This window comes from Lemur catta, chromosome 1, assembly GCF_020740605.2.
Source record: "Lemur catta isolate mLemCat1 chromosome 1, mLemCat1.pri, whole genome shotgun sequence".
In the NCBI taxonomy this organism is placed as follows: domain Eukaryota; kingdom Metazoa; phylum Chordata; class Mammalia; order Primates; family Lemuridae; genus Lemur; species Lemur catta.
Window position 1 is genome coordinate 174,015,888 of NC_059128.1, and position 22,423 is coordinate 174,038,310.

A 22,423-nucleotide genomic window follows, 5' to 3' on the forward strand; every position below is an offset into this window, starting at 1 on the left:
GGAAAGAAGAATTTTAGAAGAGTTAAATAATGTATTTAAGTTATACAAACATTTTTAAATCACTGAGAAAAAAGGCTAAGATGTGAAAACCTTTCAAGGTTTGGGTATCTACAGAATGAGTATCTATAACAATACAATTTAAGTAATCACAAGAAGATATTTAGGAACTATATACTGGTTACATAGTTATTATATAACTGATAGAAGCATAAAAATTATTCTCTTTTAAAAATAAAAGTAATTTCATCTTTAGGAAGCATAGGATTAAAATGAAGTGAATTTTTAAAATAATATTCATTATTAGCAATAGTACCTAGTTTATTTACCTAATTTCTTATTTTGTTTAGGCTGTGAGGACGATCCATACTCATCTCTTCTATTAGAAGAAACAGTGACTTCATTACCAAATTGTTTCATTTCCCTTTTGCGGTCCACTGTGTCAGAGCCATCAATTTTTAGAATTTCCTTAAGCATCCTCGTTCCCTTCTTTTTCGAAAATGATTCATATGGATATAGTGGGGGTGGGGAGAGAAAATCCAACATTAGATTTATAGAACTTATTGATCTTTCTTTGGAAGAGTTACACTGTTAAAAATTAAGATACTAACTACATTCAGATAGAGAGTAAGGAAAATCAATAGTCAAAAACTGAAATAAATACCCACATTTCCAGGTATGGAAACAATATGTATCCTTCTGCTTAACTTTTGGCCCAGTTACCTATTTGCAATGTTTGAAAAGCAAAGGAGCTATGGTCTAAAGAGGAAAAGGAAAAAGATGGCTAAGTTGCCCAGGGCAGCCTGGTTTTCCTCACAGGATGACAATAATGATGCAGCACACTAGCCTATATGAGGGAAAAATGTTTGAACAGTTGCATGGAGTATATATGCATGGCTAACAGAGAAATTACCATAGTAAAAAAGCTCCTACAAAATACGAACCATAGCAAATGACTGTGGTGATAAATGCTCTTCACTTGGAGGCTCTCCATGATGAGATGACTGTACTTCATTTTCTTTGGAGATATTCAAGGATGCTAAAAAGTTCTCAATTCCAGAGTTAGTCTAGAAGAATAAATATTTGGTGCATGAAGATGAAAGTACAAGAATACAGAAAAAACTAACAGTTTTATGTACAAAAATGGTCATTCAATTTTCATTGAATCATCTTCCCAGGTGCTAAAGTTTGGGAAGAGAAACTGAATATATGGTCTTTTACCTTATCAATAGCATTTGGATAACCAGTCACAACCTTTTGGGTTTCTGAGACTTCTGGACTTTCATTTCTCTTCAATAGCTTAATATTACATTTGGCAGGCCCTCCAAAAGTCTATAAAAAAGTAAGAATGAGCTTTTTTTGTGCAAATATATTTATATTTACTATGTAATAGTGTTCTAAATAAACTGTTGGAAAATTTTTGTGTTATTTTCCCTTTTATATTGTAAGAAGAAAAGGGGGCCTATAAACTTTAATGGGCAAAAAAATTACATCTTTTTTTTTTTTTTTTTTTGAGGCAGAGTCTCGCTTTGTTGCCCAGGCTAGAGTGAGTCCCCTGGCGTCAGCCTAGCTCACCGCAACCTCAAACTCCTGGGCTCAAGTGATCCTCCTGCCTCAGCCTCCCAAGTAGCTGGGACTACAGGTGCACACCACCATGCCTTGCTAATTTTTCTATTTTTCGTAGAGATGGGGTCTTGCTATTGCTCAGGCTGGTCTCAAGCTCCTGGTCTCAAGCTCCTGGCCTCAAGCGATCCTCCTGCCTCGGCCTCTCATAGTGCTAGGATTATAGGCGTGAATCACTGTGCCTGGCCAAATGATCAATATTTTTCTGTCTGTTTAAAGATGAAGAATTGAGGCTGCAAGAGTTAAAGTGAACTGGTCAAGGCCATCTAATTATTAAGTGGCAGAATCAGGATGTCAGGTGCAACCTCCCATTCAAGTAACTGTCATCCTAACTCCAGCAACCCTTCTGTCACCTACTTTATGGATTTGTTTGAAAAGGTTGCAAAATTCAACTCAGATGCCACAGAGCCACCAAGTGCATAAAAATTGGCTATTAGAAATTTGATTTTAAGAAAGCTTACCTGCTTATTGGACATTTTTTGTGACTGACATTCAGCTTTAGGATTCTTACATTCTTCTTTAACTAGAGACAAGAAAATAGGCATTTTGGTCAATGAAAGAGCTTACTGCACAACAATTAAAATTATCAAATATTTACCATAGCAAGACACTGTGTTTAAAATTCAGAGAATTCCAAGAAGACACAGTCTCTGATCTTAAGGAATCTATAACATAGGCGAAGGGGAGAAGAGATACTTACAGATAATAATAGGGAAAAAGGAAAGGTGGCATCTGAATTGGGTCTTGAAGGACAGTAGGTTTCCAAAGGGCAGAACAGGAGGTTCAGTATTCCAGGCAAAGGAAATAGAGAAAAGACATGGAAGCAGAGGAATGTGTTTATGGAACTATAAATAGACCAGTTCCACGGAGTATAATGGAGCTTAAGGGAACTAAGGAAGCAGGTTAGAGCCATAATCTGCAAGATATTGAAGACTATGGCATTACGGTGGTAGGCAATGGGGGCAATCAATCAGAGAAAGGTTTTGAACAGTTAATAATCTGATCAGAATTGTGCTTTAGGAAGATTAAAATATGGCAATAGCCTATTAGGTAGATAGAAGAAGAGTAAGATATCAGGTTGGGCAATACAGCGAGACCCTGTCCCTATAAAAAAAAAAAAAGTAGATCTTGCTCTTGCTGCATGATGGTGTTGGAGGACCCTCCCTGCTTCAGATTTACCAACAGCATGAATCAAGAAAAGATAGCCAAACTACAGGCTCAGGTCCGGAAAGGGGGCAAGGATACAGCCCGCAGAAAGAAGGTCGTACACAGAATAGCTATAGCGGATGACAAAAAGCTTCAGAGTTCTCTAAAAAAACTGGCTGTGAATAATATAGCTGGTATTGAAAAGGTGAACATGATTAAAAATTATGGGACAGTTATTCATTTCTACAATCCCAAAGTCCACGCTTCCCTGTTTAATAACACCTTTGCAATTACTGGTCATGCAGAAGCTAAAACAATCACAGAAATGCTTCCTGAAATATCAGGTCAGCTTGGTGCTGACAGCTTAAAAAGCCTTAGGAAGTTAGCTGAACAGTTCCCACGGCAAGTCTTGGATAGCAAAGCACCCAAACCAGAAGACACTGATGAGGGAGATGATGACGTTCCAGATCTTGTAGAAAACTTTGATGAGGCATCAAAGAATAAAGCTAACTAAAATTTTTTCTGGTGTTTGGAAGTTGGCATGGACTAGATTTAACAAATCAGCTACGTGGTTCCAAAGTTTTACAGACACAGAGAACATCACCTGTTACTAGTTCAGTAATATCAATATTTTGTAAATTAATAATGCTATTTGTTCAGCATTTTTAGGTCATTTGAGTTTGCATTTTGCACTTCCTCTGAGGGTCTATTTTTTTGGTCAAAATATGAAGTGTTGGTGTAGTTTGAGGATGTTTTGATTTTTGATTCTTGGGTTTTCTGTTGGGGTATTTTTGGAATATGTATGTGTATGTATGCATATAGGTACATATGTATATAGTGGAGAGCAAATTGGAAAACAGTTCTATTTATCCTCTTCCTTCCCCCAATGGAAATAAAACAAATCTTTACAAAAAAAAAAAGGTAAATAAATAAATAAATAAAAGAGGAGACCAATTAGGCAGCTATTTTAGTAGTCCTGTGAAAGGGATATTGTAGGGGGATGGTAGGGGAAATGGAAAGGATAAATTTGAGAGATTATCTTGATAGGATTTTACAAATGACAGGATGTGAAGAAGAAGGAGATGGGGTAAGAAAAGCATAAAATAATTATTGCATAATATTCTATTATATTGGATATACTGGATTATACGGATATATCATAACTAATTTTTTACCACTTTCTACCACTGGACTATTTATTAAGCAAGTCTGAAAAAAAGTGTGTGGGGAAAGAAGAAGAAAACAGAAGGTTAGGAAGGAAAGAGGGAAGGAAGGAGGTACAAAAGATGAAGGAGAGGGTGAGGAAAGAAGCCAGGGAAGAGGAAAAGGGGAAAGGGCACGGGAGGGAGGGAATGAGATGAGAGACAGAGGAAGGAAGGACAAAGGGAGGAAGGAAAGGTAAGACAGGGAACAGAGAGGAGGAGGTAAGAGGAGGAAAGGAACATAATGGAGATAAGGAAGACAGGAGAGGGAAGAAGTAATCTTATAAAATGAAGGAAAAGAAAAAGTGAGCTGACACGTATCCACATTAAACATTTGTTGAGACACACACACACAAGGAAACTAACTGGGACTCTACATAATAATTCAAATAGTTTACATATATTTATATAAACAATAATTTGAAGAAAAATCACAATACCTTTGAATTAACTATAAAAACTTTAAGCCATATTTAACAGATTGATAGGAACATTAATCTGTACTTAACTTAAAAAGTAAAATAAAAATAACATATAGATATATAAAAAAATGGTCTAGCAGTCATAAGACTGAACCAAAGTTAAAACCCCCTCAACATTTTTGAAAATAGCTTTTTAGAAAAGTATTTAAAAAGACTACCCTACCTGTAATATCTAAATACATAAAATACCAAGCATATATAATAAATTAGACTCAGGGCTTTACACTTGATATTTCCTCTGCTGGAATGCTCTTCAGCCAGCTTTAGATAGTTCATGCCTCTCCCAACACTTCATTAGGGTCAATGCTAGAATGGCATCTCAGAATGGCCTTCCTTAAAAACCCTATTTTTTTTTTTTTTTGAGACAGAGTCTCACTGTCTTGCCCTGGCTAGAGTGCCAAGGCATCAGCCTAGCTCACAGCAACCTCAAACTCCTGGGCTCAAGCAATCCTTCTGCCTTAGCCTCCCGAGTAGCTGGGACTACAGGCATGTGCCATCATGCCCGGCTGATTTTTTTCTATATATTTTTAGTTGTCCAGCTAATTTCTTTCTGTTTTTTTTTAGTAGAGACAGGGTCTCACTCTTGCTCAGGGTGGTCCTGAACTCCTGACCTCAAGCAATCCTCCCGCCTCGGCCTCCCAGAGTGCCAGGATTACAGGCCTTGAGCCAACATGGCCCGTTAAAAACCCTATTTAAAAGAGCACCCCACTCTATCCTCTTAATCGGCTTTATTTTTTCATCATAACACTTATCATTACTTCAGATTATGTAATTTTCTGTTTACTTGCTTATTATCAGTCTCCACCTTAGAATATAAACTTCATTAGGTTAGAAAACTTGTCTTCTTATTCACTGATGTATCCCTAGCACCTAGAACAGTGCCTTCCACACAATAGCTCAATAAATAGCAGCTGAATAAGTAAACGACTGAATAACAAATGAGTAATATTTGGAACATAAAGAATAATTTACTGCAATTTGGAAATACTCTGATCAAGGGAAAAGAACAAAATAACCATGGGATGAAGATTCTCATCTCTGTATCTGCATTCCCCACTGTGTATAGTAAACACTACTGAAGAAATGAAGAGTAAAAATATATAAATTATGCAGGAGAGAATATTAACAGAGAAATATTTGTACATATTTTATTTTATTTCATCTTTGAGACACGGTCTTGCTCTGTCATCCAGGCTGGAGTGCAGTGGCATAATCATAGCTCACTGCAGTCTTGAATTCCTGGGCTCAAATAATCCTCCTGCCTCAGTCTCCCAAATAGCTAGGACTATAAGCCACCATGCTCAGTTTGTACATACTTTAAACAAAAACCTGTAATATAGTTTAGAGTAATTTAATAGGCAAGTGTTTATAAACAAAAAAAGTAACTGGGTCACTCTAAATGAGATTTACCTCAAGTAGTAGTTAGTGAGGGGACATCAGGAAAAATGTCAGAGTAAGGACCTCCAAAAATTCTCTGTTCCATAAAAGCAACAAGAGAATGGGCAAAAATTACCAGCATCCAAATTTTCAGAACTATAGAAGTTATCCAAAGAATTGCAGCAATCTGGGGAGTGTTTATTCAAGGAAAAAAAGCTGAATCTCAGTAAGAATAGTGAGCTTTTTGGTGTTTTAACTTGCCCTAGTCCCATTTCCCACTCTCAGCTCCACGGAGCCTTGAAATATAACAGCTAGCATTTGTGATGAAAATCCATAGCTTGGTACCTTCAAAATGAGGCTGGAGCTCTTTCAAAGCATTTTCAAAGAATTGTTATTTGACCTTTCCTTGGATCACTCACTTGCAAGGCTGTCTGTATTTGACCAGATTCTGAGCTCAACCAGTGTGGAAAGGCCTTTTCCCCAGAGGTCATATTTGAAAACAGTTACAGGCAATTGATTAACTTTGCAGCTGCTTGAGGTGGTGAATACAGTTGGGTAAAAATATTAAACAAACAAACAAAAAACAACCAAAAGGCTTAAAAGGAAAAGCTGGATTATGAGATGTCTATATGGGCTGGGAAAAGTCTGATATATTATTGGGAATCTAGAAGCCATGTATATGCCCAGGGTTGTGTGAATGTTCAGGAAGGACCTAAGAAAGCACTAAGCTCTCACCTTCAGCTGACTTTGAGGCTCTGTACAAGCAAGAAATGAAGGCTAAAGCAAAGTTGTGAATTGCCTGGCTGAGTACTGATGGCACAATCTACCAAATACATAGAGCCCCTAGGCAATGATTGGGAGACTTACTGGTTCGAGGTATTTAAGGAAGTATCTGTCTAATCATTAACTGATCACTAAGGTAACCAAGCAGAGACTTCGGTGACCATGTAAGACAAACAATACAGACTTATGCAGAATTAGTTTAGGAAAGTCACTAAACAAACAAGCAACATACTTCAAATAACAAGCACTGGGGTGGGGGTGTGGGAAGAATGTGATTTCCAGAGTAACCATATTATATTATTTAAAAATGCCAAGTCTTCAAAAAAAATAAGAAATTATGAGAAATGCAAAGTAATAAGAAAGTATGCTTTCTAAAAGAGGCGCACTTTAGATTCAAAGACATAAACAGGTTGAAAGTAAAAAGATGGAAAAGATACACCATGCTGACAATATTCAAAGGAGAGCTTAAGTGTGTATGGAAAATGTTAGGGTGTGGGCTGGTGCACACGGGTTTGAGAAAAATTTCTCAAGATAAACATTAGGATAGAAAGAAATTTATTTTACTTTCCCAAGGGGGAAAGGGCCCAACATGAGAGAGGAAGAGGAAGAGCGGAAGAGGAAGACCATGTTGTCAGAGAAAATCAGGTATTCAGGTTTCTTATTTAGGAACTGTAAAAAGGGGGTGAAGATGACTTATGGCAGTAGCTGAATTAACAGGGTACTCTGAATGCTGCATCTGCTCCTCTTTCTTCTCAGCAGGCAGATAACAACAGAAGTGGCTATGGGATGTCAAAGATCCTGTGGGTGATCTAGCCCTTAGGATATGATTTTGGGCAGGAAACTGAGGCCTGGCTTTTGCTCCCCTGCTGTTCATCCAGGGGCTTCTCAGGAACTCCTTCAGGCTACAGAAATAGATTCTAAAGGGCAGTTAGCTGGTGAATGTAAAGAGAAAGCTTTACATTTTCTTTTTGTCTTTCAGCTCTTTTCAGATGTTTGTGAAAACAGAGTTCCTTCAGAGTGTCTGTCAGGTAGGGAGAGAAAGAACAGAGAGCAGGGAGAGAGCTCATGATTGATCTTTAGCTGTTTATAAGGAAATTGCGGGACTAGATGTTTTCCTGTTATTTTAACAAGGCTTTCCCTTTCAGTAATATCAGACAAAATAGACTTTAAGATAAAAATTGTTACTAGAGACAAAGAAGGATTCTTAATAACTATAAAAGAGTCAATTCATCAAGAATACGACAATTAAAATTATACATGTACCTAACAACAGAGCCCCAAAATACATGAAGCAAAAACTGTCAGAAATTGCAGGGAGAAACAGACAGTTCAACAATAAAAGTTGAAGACTTTAATACCCTACTTTTAATAATGGATAGAAGCCGAGTGCAGTGGCTCACGCCTGTAATCCTAGCACTCTGGGAGGCCGCGGCGGGAGGATCGTTTGAGCTCAGGAGTTCGAGACCAGCCTGACCAAAAGCAAGACCCCGTCTCTACTAAAAATAGAAAGAAATTATATGGACAACTAAAAATATATATAGAAAAAATTAGCTGGGCATGGTGGCGCATGCCTGTAGTCCTAGCTACTCAGGAGGCTGAGGCAGGAGGATTGCTTGAACCCAGGAGTTAGAGGTTGCTGTGAGCTAGGCTCACGCCACGGCACTCTAGCCTGGCAACAGAGTGAGACTCTGTCTCAAAAAAAAGAAAATGGATAGAACAATTATACACACAATCAACAAGGATATAGAAGAACAACACTATAAACCACCTAGATCTAAGAGACATCTATAGAATATGCTACACAATGTCAGAATATATATTCCTCTCAAGTGCACATGGAACAATATCTAGGACAGACCATATGCTAGGCAATAAAACAAGCCTCAGTAAATATAAAAGTATTGAAATCATACAAAGTATGTTCTCTGACCATGAAGAAATGAAACTAAAATATGTAACAAAAAAAAATTTGAAAAATTCACAAATATATGGAAATTTTAAAACACACTCCTAAATAATCCATGGGTCAAAGAAAAAGTCACAAGAATACTAGAAGAGTGAAAAGGAAAACACAACATAAAATTTACATGATGCAGCTAAAGCTGTGCTTTAAGGGCAATTTATAACTTTAAATGCCTATATTAAAAAAGAAAATCAATAACCTCATCTTCTATCTTAAGAAACTAAAAAAAGAAGAGTACACTAAATCTACAGCAAGAAGGAAGTAATAAAGATTAGAGGGAAAATAAACAAAATAGAGACTAGAAAAACAATTGAGAAAAATCAACAAAATCAGAAGTCGGTTTTTGAAAAGTTTAACAAAATTGATAAACTTTTGGCTATACTAAGAAAAAAGAAGATGCAAATAACTAAAATCAGAAGCAAAAGTGGGGATATTACCATCAACTTTACAGAAATAAAAAGGATTATTAGGAAATATTAAGGATATTATATGCCAACAATTTAGATAACCTAGATGAAATGGACAAATTCCTACAAGTATTTAAACTGACTGATGGGGAAACAGACAACCTGAATAGAACTGTAACAAGAGATTAAATTAGTAAGTATAAAAAGTTCCCATCTAATGAGGACTGGGCACAGTGCCTCACTCCCTGTAATCTTAGCATCCTGGGAGGAACACTTGAGCTCAGGAGTTCAAGACCAGCCTGAGCAAGAGCAAGACCCTGTCTTATCTCTACAAAAAAATAGAAAAAATTAGCTGGGCACAGTGGCACATGCCTGTAGTCCCAGCTACTTGGGAGGCTGAGACAGGAGGATCGCTTGAGCCCAGGAGTTTGAGGTTGCAGTGAGCTATGATGATGCCATTGCATTCTAGCCTGGGTGACACAGGGAGACTGTCTTAAAACAAAAAACTTCTCATTAAAAGAAGCCCAGGTCTAGATGGCTTTACTGATGAATTCTATCAAATGTTTAAAGAGGAAGATACACCAAAACTTCCCAAACTCTTCCAAAAAATAGAAAAGGAGGGAACACTTCCCATTCTGAGGTCAGTATTACCATGATACAAAAATCAAAGCCATCCAAAAAAAGAAAATTACAGACAAATATACCTTATGAATATAGATACAACAGTCTTCAACAAAATACTGGCAAATCAAATCGTGTAAGGATATAAAAAGAATACACTATGGCCTAGTGGGATTTATCCCAGGAATGTACACATGGTTCAACATATGAAAAACAATGAATGGAATATACCATATAAATTGAATAAAGGATAAAATCCACAGATTATCTCAAAGACATAGAAATAACATTTGACAATATCTAACACACCTCCAAGATTAAAAAAAAAAAAATCAACAACCTAGAATAGAAGTGAACTTTCTCACCTAATATAGCAATAAACAATCCAAAAACAAAATTAAGAACATAATTCCATTGACAAATAAAGTTCCATTCTTTCCATTAAAAATAATAAAAGACTTAGGGAATAAATTTAACAAAAAAAAAGTACCAGACTTGTGCAGTGAACATTACAAGAGATGTAAAGAAATTAAAGACCTAAATAAATGGAAAGATACCTTGGGTTCATGGACAGGAAGACTTCATATTGTTAAGATGACAATATCAAGGTTATCTACAGAGTCAATGCAATCCCTATAAAAATTCAGCTGCCTTTTTTACAGAAATTGACAAGCTGATCCTAAAACTCATATGCAAATGCAAGGGACCCAGAATAGACAAAATAATCTTCAAAAACAAAGTTAGAAGACTCAAACTTCCTTATTTCAAAATTTACAACAAAGCTACAGTAATCAAGACAGTGTGTTATTCACATAAAGACAAGCATATAGATCAGTGGAGTGGAATTGAGAATCCAAAAATAAACCCATACCTGTATAGTCAATTATCATTTTTTTAATTTTTAGAAATGGGGTCTTGCTACACTGCCCAGGCCGAACTTGAACTCCTGGGCTCAAGTGATTTTTTTTCCTCAGCCTCTCGAGTAGCTGAGACTACAGGTGTGTGTCACCATACCCATCTGTACAGTCAGTTAACTTTTGACAAGTGTGTGAAGACTATTCAACAGGGTGTGCCAAGAGAATTCAACGAGGAAAGAATAGTCTTTTTAACAAATTGTGCTGGAATAAGTGGATAATCACATGTAAAAGAATATGAACTCCTACCACATACCATATATAACATTTGCTCAAAATAGAAAGAGGCTTAAATGTAAGAGCTAAAACTATAAAACTCTTAGAAGGAAAAGTTAGAAGAGTGTAACTCTTTGTGACCTTGGATCAGGCAATGGTTTCTTAGATATCACACCAAAAGCACAAGCAACCAAAGACAAAATAGAAAAAATACATAAATTGGACTTCATCAAAATTTAAAACTTCTGTGCTTCAAGGACACTATAAAGAAAAGTTAAAAGACAACCCACAGAATGGGAGAAAATATTTGCAAAGCATGTATCTGGTAAGCATGTAGTATCTAGAATACATAAAGGACTCTTAAGAATCAAGAATAAAAAGATGAACAGCCCAATTAAAAAAATGTAGACATTTCTCCCAAGAGTATATATAGACAGCCAATAAGCACATGAAAAGATGCTCAACATTATTGGGCATTAATGAACTGCAAATGAAAATCACAAGGAGATTCCACTCCACATCTACTTGATGGCTATCATCAGAGAGATGGACAATAAGAAGTGAGTGAAAGATATGAAAATTGGACCCTCATATATTGCTGGTGCAAATGTAAAATGGTATATTGCCACTTTGCAAAACAGCTTTATAGTTCTACAAAAAATTAAACATAGAGTTACCATATGAGTCAGTGATTCTACTCATATGTATATACCCAAGAGAACTGCAAACATGTTCACACAACAACTTGTACATAAATATTCGTAGCAACATTATTTATTATAGCCCCAAAGTAGAAACAACCCCAATGCCCATCAGTGGATGGATGGATAAACAAAATGTAGTATTCATGTAATGGAATATTATTCAGTCATAAAAAGGAATGAAGTACTGATACTGTCATCCCTTGGTATCCGCAGGGGATTGGCTCTAGGATCCCCTGTGGATATCAAAATCCATAGACCGATGCTAAAGTCTCATATAAAATGGTGTGATATTTGCAAATAACCTATGCACATCTTCCATATACTTTAAATCATCTCTAGATCACCTATAATGCCTGATACAATGTAAATGCTGTATAAATAGTTGTTTTACTATATTCTTTAGGGAATAATGACAAGAAAAAAAAGTCTGTACATGTTCATTACAGATACAACCATCCATTTTTTTTTTTCCCATTTTTGATCTTTGGTTGGTTGAATCCGATGATGAGGAACCCATGGGTAGAGAGGGCTGACTGTACATGCTATAACACAGATAAACCCTGAAAACATTGTGCCAAGTGAAAGAAGCCAGCCATGAAAGGTCATACATTTTCTGATTCCATTTATATGAACTATGAAATGTCCAGAATAGGCAAATCCATAGAGACAGAAAGTAAATTACTGGTTGCCAGGGCCTAGAAGAGTGACTGCTAACATGTATGGTGCTTCCTTTTGGGGTGATAAAATGTTCTAAATTTAGATAGTGGTGTTGGTTGAACAACTTTGTGAAAATACCAAAAAATCTTTTATATTTTAAAAGGATGAATTTATTTTATGATATGTGAATTATATCTTAATAAAGCTGTTTAGTTTTTTTAAAAAGAAGCAGATAGCACACAAACACACCTTTCTAACTTAAAACTTACATTTTCTGTGAGGGTCATGTTTTCTTTGCTGATATTTAATGCTGTTGTCATTAAAGCCAGATTTATGATGTTGATTTACTTGTCTTATTTCTTGAGGTAGAACTGCACCCTGAAAGTTAAAATTCTTATAAATTAGTTAAATTAAATCTTAATACTGTAACTACTTATTTTTCTCAATTTTTAATAAATATTTTATTATTCTTATAAAAATCATATAGCTCACTAGAAAAAAACTTAACACAGAAAAGTATAGAGAATTTTAAGAGCTCTCCAAATTCCACCACCAGGATCATTAACATAATGACTATCACTCCAGATATTTCTCTATGCATTAGATACCAAAATATACAAAAAACAATCATTTTACAAAAATGGTATTTTCTTTTTTTCTTTTGTTTTGAAACAGACTCTCACTCTGTCACCTGAGCTAGAGTGCAGTGGTGTGATCATAGTTCACTGCAACCTCAAACTCCTGGAATCAAGCAATCCTCTTGCCCTATCCTCCTGAGTATCTGGGATTACAGGCATCAGCCCCTACATCTGACTAAATTTTTCTATTTTTTGTAGAGACGGGGTCTCGCTCTTGTTCAAGCTGGTCTCAAACTCTTGACAACAAGCACTCCTTCCATCTTGGCCTCCCAGACTGCTAGGATAACAGGCGTGAACCACTGTATCCAGCCCCAAAATGCTATTTTCAACAGAAAGAATTAAATCTAATTTTGCTTAAAGTTAACAAATGTAGAAACTAATGAAAATACTAAACTTTAGGTAAACATCTCTTCATGATAGAAATATCAGTTTCTAATGATCCTTCTAGAATTATTTCAAAATAATCCTACCTTTTAGGTAGGTGGGGGTGGGAAGTGAGCAGGAGTTATAGAAGAAATAGGATTAGACATGGGCAATGTTGGGTCTGAGTATCTGTGGGTTCATTTATACTATTTTCTTGGCTTTATGTTTAAAATTTTCCATTGAAAAGTTGAAAAAAATTTATCATTTCTGATTCTATGTTAAGAAAGTTGAAGATACTAGCCCATTTATATGTTCCTTCTCCCAACACCTAATTTTTATTAATATTTATATTGTCAAGGTTTTTAAATAATGAAAGACTTCACTACCAGATAGTCGGATTATAAAGTTACAGTAACTGAGACACTTCATAAATGGATAGAATTAGCAAAATGGCATGAGTAAGTTTCCTATAAGTATAAAGATTCAATCAGATTCTTTTGTTTTTTGATAGGGAGAAAAAGCCTGAAGGCAATAAGGGATAGCCAATTTGCAATAGTTGAAGCAGCAAGAGGAAAGAATAGTGGAGGCTAGAGAAGCTCAATACAAATTAATTATTTCACAATTTTGCTTTTGGCAGGCCCTATTTATTTCCTTCTCAGCAGAGATAAGTGAACACTGGGTAAAAAGACATATCATGTCCTAGCTGGTAGTGGGCATGCTCCAAAATAGCTGTGATATGCACAATAATGTGAAGGAAGGTCCAATGAGCTCACATGCACAGGAAAACACCCAGGGCTCTTCAGTCTTTAAGAGTCAAAATGGCATGAGATTTCTATTATTATAGTACAATGGCTGGTGGGGTTTCGGACTACAGCAGCACATCACAGGGAATTCTGACACTGAGGAAAGGAATGTAAACATTAGGATCAATAGATGATGAGTATGAACAAATACCATGTGAGTGTCTACTACGTGCCAGGCACAGTAAAATGAACTTTGCATCCATTATCTTAGTATCATTATAGCAATGCTATCATCATGATAATGCTATATTTTGATTCCATTTTATAGATGAGGCTCAAAGTGATAAAATAATTTGGTCACAGAACTAAGTAATGGGAAAGCTGACATTTGAGCTCTAACTCCAAAACTCATGCTCACAGTATCACTTCAGAGAAAAGGTGTGCCATAAATTTAATTAGAAAGCAAATACGATGGTTTTGAGTATAGTTTTTTGGGTTGTTCTATTTGATATCTTTGTAAAGCTATTTGTGTCAGTCATACTGCCATGTTTTGCCAATAAAATCTTGATTTTTTTTTTTAATCACAGTGAGTTCTCTTGAATTTGCTCATCAGATGAATACCAGTCTAGGCTACTTATTAATGCATCATGGATAGAAATGTTATATTTGGCAGCTCATAATTCTTGGAACATACAAGAGATAAAACATAGGAGTGTTCAGCTGAAATACATAGTGAAATAGCATCCAATAATAGGAGCTGCACACAGAAGACTACGAGAAAATCAAGTATTTATCAAGAAATAGTAGACCTTAACTGAGACCTAGAGGGATTTTGGTAGTGAGAGAAGAAAGAGTATTCTCAGCGGAAAGAACAAAAACCAAAATAGGAACATATAACCCAAAATGGGAATCTGTTTGTGGGGAAAGGGAAAGTAAAGACACTAATCTGACTGGAACAGACTATTTTACCAAATAGTTGAACATACTTTATATGAATTAGGTAGGGTTAGATTACAGAAGGCCTTAGATATTAGTTTGAGGAATTGAGGTTGGATTCCAGTAGTACTAAACAGGGAGCCCTATACATTCTAGAGTACTAGAGAAACACTATTTTTGGGACGGAAAAGATCTCAGAGGTCATCTAAGTACAATGCCTTCATTTTATACATTAGCCCACAGAGGCCCAGGGAAATAGATTTGCTCAATTTGAGTCACAAAACCTGACTTCCTGATTCTGAGTCCAATACCATACTTATCCCACTACACTGCTTCAGGGCATAACCTGAGGTCAAACCAAGGAGGTATTTTGCCCAATTATGCCTTGAAGCTAACACAAGTGAAAGGGTCTTTAAGAAAGATTAATCAGGCAGTAGCAGGTAAGAAGGACCATAAGTGAAAGAGAAGAAACAGAGAGGATAGAGAGGAGGCTACTCTAGGCCAAGGATGACAATCTAAAGTCCATTTTTGGGAACTGAGAAGGAATAGAAAGATTTAGGATCTTCATTGCAAAGAAAAAAAATTAGAGAGAAAGCAAAAATTTTTGACTCCAAACTTTATAGATTATATGGCTGGGGAAATGGTGGTATTAGAAACAAGGATGAGGTCGATTCTGGGACATCTAAAGGTTGAGATGATGGTGGAATACTCAGCTACATCTGTCTTCTAGAAAGCTGGAGATTTTGGATTAAATATTGACTGAGAGGTTGGAGCCAGAGACATATATTAGCTGTACTTAACAGAGAGCTAAGAGTCAAAGTCATTAGTCAAACACTAAGGCAAAAGGGAAAAGAAAATTATTGTTGAGTTTAGGGGAGCAGTCCCTAGCGAAAGATTAGAAGAGCAGGAATTAATAAAGATACTGAACAAACAAGTAAAGGCAAGAAGGGACACAGGGTAATAACACCTTTTAGAGCAAAACTCCTTGAAAGAATTGCCTATGTTTGCTGCCTCCAATTTCTCTCCTCCCTTTCTTAAACCCACTCTAATCAGTTTTTCATTCCCATTATTATACTGAAACTATTCTTTCAAGATTCCCAATGACCTTCATGTGCTAAGCCCTATGGTTAATTCTCAGTTTTCGTCTTAATTGATCCCTCAGCAGCACTTCACACAATGGATCACTCCGCTCTCCTTACATCCATTCTTCACTTGCCATCAGAACACCACCTTTCCCTGGTTTTCTTCCTGTCTCATTGGCTATTATCTCTGTCTTCTTTCTCAGTTTCACTTAATCTCTTGGACTCTGTAAAGATAGAATGCTCGGCCGGGCGCGGTGGCTCATGCCTGTAATCCTAGCACTCTGGGAGGCCGAGGAGGGTGGATAGTCCAAGGTCAGGAGTTCGAGACCAGCCTGAGCAAGAGCGAGACCCCGTCTTTACTAAAAATAGGAAGAAATTATTTGGACAGCTAAAAATATACATAGAAAAAATTAGCCAGGCATGGTGGCACATGCCTGTAGTCCCAGCTATTCTGGAGCTTGAGGCAGTAGGATTGCTTGAGTCCAGGAGTTTGAGGTTGCTGTGAGCTAGGCTCATGCCATGGCACTCTAGCCCGGGCAACAGAGTGAGACTCTGTCTCAAATAAAAAAAAAAAAAAAGATAGAATGCTCTAAGGCTAAGTTATGGGAACTTTTCTCTATCTACATCCATTTCCTTAGATAGATATAGACACATACACAAACATATACATAGAAACATACATATATGATGACTCCCAAATTTCTCTCTCCAGTCCTCCAAGACCCTTAGACTCAAATGTCCAACTCTATGACTCCATTTGAATGTTTAATACACATTTCAAACTTACCATGTCCAAAATTGAACTCTTGATCTCCCTCCACAAAACTACTTGCCCTGAAATCATTCCTATCTCAGTTAATAGTCACTCTGTTCTTTTACTCAGACCTTAAGAATCACATTCTTTATTCCTTCCTTTCTCTTTTACTCCCATATCCAATTCATCAGCAGCTGGAAATCTCTTCCAACTATGTCTAGAATTGAACCATTTCTCACAGGCTCCTGCTATCCTGGTCCAAATTCATATTACCTCTCACTTCGATAGTTACAGAAGTCTCCTAACTAACCTGTTTCCACTCCAGCTCCTCTATAGTCTATTCTCAAGATGGCAGCTAGAGTGATCCTATTAAAATATAAGTCAGAGATCATGTCCCTCTGCTGCTCAAAGCCCTCTACTGATTCCCTGTTTTCTTCTTTTTTTTTTTTTGAGACAGAGTGTCGCTTTGTTGCCCTGGCTAGAGCGAGTGCCATGGCATCAGCCTAGCTCACAGCAACCTCAAACTCCTGGGCTTAAGTGATCCTACTGCCTCAGCCTCCCAAGTAGCTGGGACTACAGGCATGCACCACCATGCCTGGCTAATTTTTTCTATATATATTTTAGTTGGCCAGATTATTTCTTTCTATTTTTAGTAGAGACGGGGTCTCGCTCTTGCTCAGGCTGGTCTCGAACTCCTGACCTTGAGCGATCCACCCACCTTGGCCTCCCAGAGTGCTAGGATTACAGGCGTGAGCCACCGCGTCCGGCCATGATTCCCTGTTTTCACTGAGGAAAAACCAATGCTTCTATAATGACCTAGAAGGTCATACATGTTATTAACGTGTCACCCCTCTAACCACATTTTCTATAAGTCATTCTATTGCTTCAGCCACAACGGGTCTTCTTTCTCTTCCTTGAGTATGCCAAGGATGGTCCCCACAACAAGACCTTTGATTTTGTCTGGAATACTCTCCCCAACTAATTTCATTCAAATCTTTGCTCAAATTGTTACCTGATCATTCTATTTAAAACTATAATACCTTACTTCCCCTCTGCTCAATACTCCCTATCCTCCTTCCGTGAAAATTTCCTCAAACTTAGGGTATTATCTTCTAATATACCATGTAATTTATCTGTTTATCTTATTGGCCTTTCCTCCTTAAAATACTAATTTTATGAGGTCCAGGATTTTCCTTTTGTTTACTGCTATGTTCTCATTGTATAGAACAATGCCTGGCACATGGTAGGCACTCAATAAATATGTGTTGAATGAATGATAATGAAGAATTCCAGAAGAATGAATTGGAAAATCTGGATATGGATTATATTTAGGTAGAAAGGATTTATGGATGATCTAAGGAAAATTTATAATAGCATACTGGCAGAGGAAACCTATGTATCTTGTCATCCTCATTCTTTATGTTTATTTTACCATTATTCCCTTTGCAATTTTCTCCTTTCTGGCTCTGACAATACTATCACTGTAGGACATTAGAATAAATGAGGATCTGATGGTGCAGGTTTCTGGTTTATAAATTTGACAGACCATTCCTTTTTGACTTAAGCTGAGAAGATAGGTAACTAGCAAAAAATGTAGTAGGAATTCATTCCTTTTTCTCTTCCTTTCTTTGTCTGAGTCTCTACTCTTTTAGCAGCACTTCTCTCCTCTTTTAATCTCTACCAAGGAATGAGAATTTGATCATTTATATTTAAGATAACAAACTGCCAGCATAAAGTTATACATTCACGTGGAAAAAAATAAATTAATAAATGCAATTAAGGACCTTGTTGAATTTAAAATATAGTTATTATGGCTTTGTGAACAAATTAAAAAAACCCAAAACTGACTTAAATGTCTGAAAAGAATTACAGAAGTTCATGATCAAATTTTATTTTCTATTTTTTGAGATTTCACTAAAAAAATCATTGTATTCTTAAGAAGGAATACTAACCTTCTCTTGTATAGTTGGCTGAAGGTGTTGAACCTTAGTGGAACCCTGTAAGGACTGCCAAATGTTGGAAAATTCATCATCGTCTTTAGTAGGTACCTAGCAAAGCACAAACAATTTCTTAAGGAAATAAAACATGAAGAAATAAAGATTCATATTAAAAATCAAATAATTTATTAATTAAAGTTATTCAGTGGTGAACAGGACATTCAACTAACTTTCATTATCTGAAATCTCTCAGTTCTTTCTTTCTAGAGCTCAGCATAATGATCGCAAAAGTATTCTACTTGAGTGAAACTGGTCTTTTTCATATGCAATTGGTTTTGAATGGTTTTACTGAAAAGTATTTAAAGCATAACAAACACTATAAAAGATGATACTGAATCAATATGCCCACCAATGTATATTTTTGTCTTTTAATGTACTAATACATTATCTCACCCCAACTAAATATTTTATTTTAAAAATCTTCATTTTACACAAAAATAATCTAATACAATAAATTATTATGATAAATCAATTTCATGTAGATTAAAACTCTGGAGAAATATGCCCCAAATCTATGAGATTTGAGAGGTTTTTTTCCTTGCGTTTCTTTTGTTATCATCTATTTATCTGTGTTTTCCAACTGGTCTATAATAAACATGTATTATTTGGGTTAAAAAACGTGGTTAAAACAAGATTTGGGGCCATGGAATTAAATGAAGTGTCTCACAAGAGACAAATCAATTTTTGTCCCCAGAAAAATGAAATAAAGGAAATCATGAATTACATGGTAGAGACTTAAAAATTGCTTTTGATAAATGTGATAGTCCTCTCCTCTTCAGCTTTCAAATTTATGTCATTAATAGATAACATAGGACATTTGAATTATATAAGAAAAAAATTAAATGTTAATTTCAAAAGAAAACATGAACATTTTAAGCTCCTTATTTAAATAAATGTATTTCTTCTCTAACGTAAGTGTAATTTTATAACAGAGGTAAGATACTATCAATAGCATTTTTTACTAGCCTGCTATCTTAAAATAAATCTGGAATTGACTTGAACCAAAACTTTTTAAATATAAAAGGAAAACTAAATCAACTTATATTTCTGCTTACAAAGTTTGCTGTAATTTGTGATTTGTAAAAGGGATGGAGAGAAATTAAAGACTGAGAGTCTTACTTGAGTAGGAACAAAAAGTGATTGTGGGGAATGGTTTAGGCATCCCAAATGTCCAGATGCAATTGGTGAATTTGAGCTATAGTGATTCACAGCTGGTTGTGGTTTCACAATGGCTGTCAACTTCTGATTTCCAGTTTCAGAGCGACTCCCGTGAGAAAGGTTCACCAACGCACTTGTTGGCAGTCGATAACCTCTTCCAGGTGAGCATCTAAAAGTAAAAAGTTACATCAGGGTCAGAGGAAAATAATACTAAATGTATTAAGAAGAAGAGTCAAATAATTTTTGGGTTGACAATCCATCAGCAAAAATAAACATTACTTTTTATTTCAGTAGAGGAACATTAAATCATAGAAAGATCTCAATTTATATGATGATACATTTCTAAAAAGTTTCCTAATAAACCATTCAGTACTTACTAAGTGGGAAAAAACCCAACCCTGTTCTAGGGTGTGTGTGTGTGTGTGTGTATGTGTGTGTGTGTATGTGTGTGTGTGTATGGGTGGGCTGGTTTGCCCTCAAGAAGCTTGCATCTTAACTGCTGAGTATAACTGAATATTTATGAATTAAATGTCAAACTTCTTAAAAAACAACAACTGTGGTTTGTACAGTCTAGGTTATGAAAGCCCAGGAGCTATCTGAGTGTGGAACCATTCTCAATGTGGTTCTTCCTAAGAAATAAGGTAAATATTAATATGTTAGCTTTGATCACATTTGTCAATTGATCAACTATTGAGTCCAGCCCTTTTTAATCCTCATTTTCCCATCTTAAAATTCTGTGCCTGGACCTGGGAAGGCTTTAGAGACTAGCATTTGTGATTTCCTTTCTTCATGGCCTAGAAAGACATTAAAATAAGCCTTCTCTTGTCATAAGTTTTCAACTCTATCACCTAATTTTTTCTCTTTGAGAATACAATTTTCTTTGGGCACGTGCAGGTAGATAAACAAAAAAATAAATAAATAAAGAGAGAATACAATTTTCTCATATTGAAAAATAGAAAAGTAGAGTTTTTATGAGAAACCTTTGTAAGTTCAATGTTGCTAGAAAGTATTAAAAACTACATTTACTAAAGATTCTGCATTATAGAAATGAATACACTGTAGGCATGTAATCTTTTACACAGCCTTTTATTAATATCAGTCAAGAAATTCACTGCCCTTAACTAGGAGAGGGAAAAAAAGACACCAAGAAAGAAAACATAAAATTATATTAAAAGTTTATTTTGAAAGTTCGTGAACCACAGTTATTGGTAATCAAATATTTTCATGAAAAATAAAATCAGATATGGGATCCAGATTCTTCTGCTGCATGTGAAGAGTGCCAAAAGTCTTTGGGTAACAAGTATATTATATTCCAGTTGTGAAGCAACAATAATAGTGTCCTGCAGGTGACCACTTGATATAAGGACTAAAATTGTGATTCTATGCAATGAGGTTAAACAAGAGTAATTAATTATTTTATTATAATTACCCATTAATCAACACAGAGAATAAAAAGAAATGAAGCTAAATTCAGTTTAGTTTTCCAGCTGATTTTTTAGAAGGGAGAAAACTGGAGAGGATTTCCTTTCATCCTCACCATAATCCAGTGAAGTATATATATTTTCATTACAGATGAGGAAATTGAGGGTCAGACACTTCACTAACCTACCCAAGGTAACACAGTGTTTAAGTGAGAGAGCTCACACTTTCTTATACACCATGGTGACTTTCCTTTTATCATGATCCTTGTTCTTTTTGTTTTTTTTTTTTTTTTGAGACAGAGTCTCACTTTGTTGCCCTGGCTAGAGTGAGTGCCGTGGAGTCAGCCTAGCTCACAGCAACCTCAGACTCCTGGGCTCAGGCAATCCTCCTGCCTCAGCCTTCCGAGTAGCTGGGACTACAGGCATGCGCCACCATGCCTGGCTAATTTTTTATATATATATTTTTAGCTGTCTGTATAATTTCTTTCTATTTTTAGTAGAGACAGGGTCTCGTTCTTGCTCAGGCTGGCCTCGAACTCCTGACCTCGAGCAATCCACCCGCCTCGGCCTCCCAGAGTGCTAGGATTACGGGTGTGAGTCACCGCACCCGGCCATGATCCTTGTTCTTATAACTAAACTTTCCATTAGAATTTCCCTAAAAGAAACTCAAGTCCCACCCACATGAAATTAAAAATAATCCAACCCTCTTCCTTTAAACTAGACGTCCGGTTATCTTTTCTCCTTCCCTTCATAGTCATAATTCTCAAGGGTCATCTCAATTTCCTGCCTCCATTACTACACCTGCCATTCGCTCCTCAAACCACCCCAATCTGGCTTGAGTACTCATGATTCCACTAAAACTGATGACAAAGATTTACGTGTCACTAAATTCAAAGGATGTTTCTATTCCTCAACTTATTTAACCAAATATCCTTTGTTGCATATACTATTCCCTCTTCCTGAACACTTGTCACTATTCCTTCCTCTTCTCCCAGTCAATTATAATTAATTCTTCAAGTCCCATCTTAAATATCACTTCCTCAAAGAAGTTTTTCTGGAACTCTCAGGACAGGCCAAACTCTATTTATAGAAATCTGCAATTCTTCCCTGAACTTGTCACATTTTAATTACATAATTAATATTGTGATCAGTTGCTTAATTATCTCCCTCACTAAAATGAAAGCTCTGTGAGCGTAGAAAGCACGTCTGTCTTATTGAATATAATATCCCTACTAGCAT

General features: G+C 36.1%; 2 protein-coding genes across 8 annotated transcripts in view; one reads left to right on the top strand and one right to left on the bottom strand.

Annotated features, from left to right (window-relative positions):
* Window positions 1-22,423, bottom strand: part of XRN1 (5'-3' exoribonuclease 1) — a 124,220-nt gene that overhangs the window by 20,271 nt on the left and 81,526 nt on the right. For 4 of the 6 annotated variants that reach the window (XM_045539379.1, XM_045539382.1, XM_045539380.1 and 1 more), the window contains 7 exons: window positions 19,725-19,932; window positions 18,561-18,656; window positions 12,362-12,470; window positions 2,082-2,143; window positions 1,219-1,329; window positions 942-1,064; window positions 327-486 (listed from right to left, as the gene is read on the bottom strand). In XM_045539379.1, coding sequence (XP_045395335.1) covers window positions 327-486; window positions 942-1,064; window positions 1,219-1,329; window positions 2,082-2,143; window positions 12,362-12,470; window positions 18,561-18,656; window positions 19,725-19,932 — 869 coding nt within the window. The remainder of the gene's footprint in view (window positions 1-326; window positions 487-941; window positions 1,065-1,218; window positions 1,330-2,081; window positions 2,144-12,361; window positions 12,471-18,560; window positions 18,657-19,724; window positions 19,933-22,423) is intronic. The other 2 variants (XM_045539383.1, XM_045539381.1) reach the window with 1 other exon arrangement.
* LOC123630126 (transcription factor BTF3 homolog 4-like) lies at window positions 2,772-3,280 on the top strand. Of its 2 annotated transcripts, XM_045539388.1 has the most exons (2): window positions 2,772-2,971; window positions 3,174-3,267. In XM_045539388.1, the coding sequence occupies exons 1-2, from the start codon at window positions 2,807-2,809 to the stop codon at window positions 3,240-3,242; spliced, it is 234 nt and encodes a 77-aa protein (XP_045395344.1). In that variant the 5' UTR covers window positions 2,772-2,806; the 3' UTR covers window positions 3,243-3,267. The 2 variants fall into 2 exon arrangements, with proteins under 2 accessions (XP_045395344.1, XP_045395343.1); XM_045539387.1 differs by having other exon boundaries at window positions 2,772-3,280.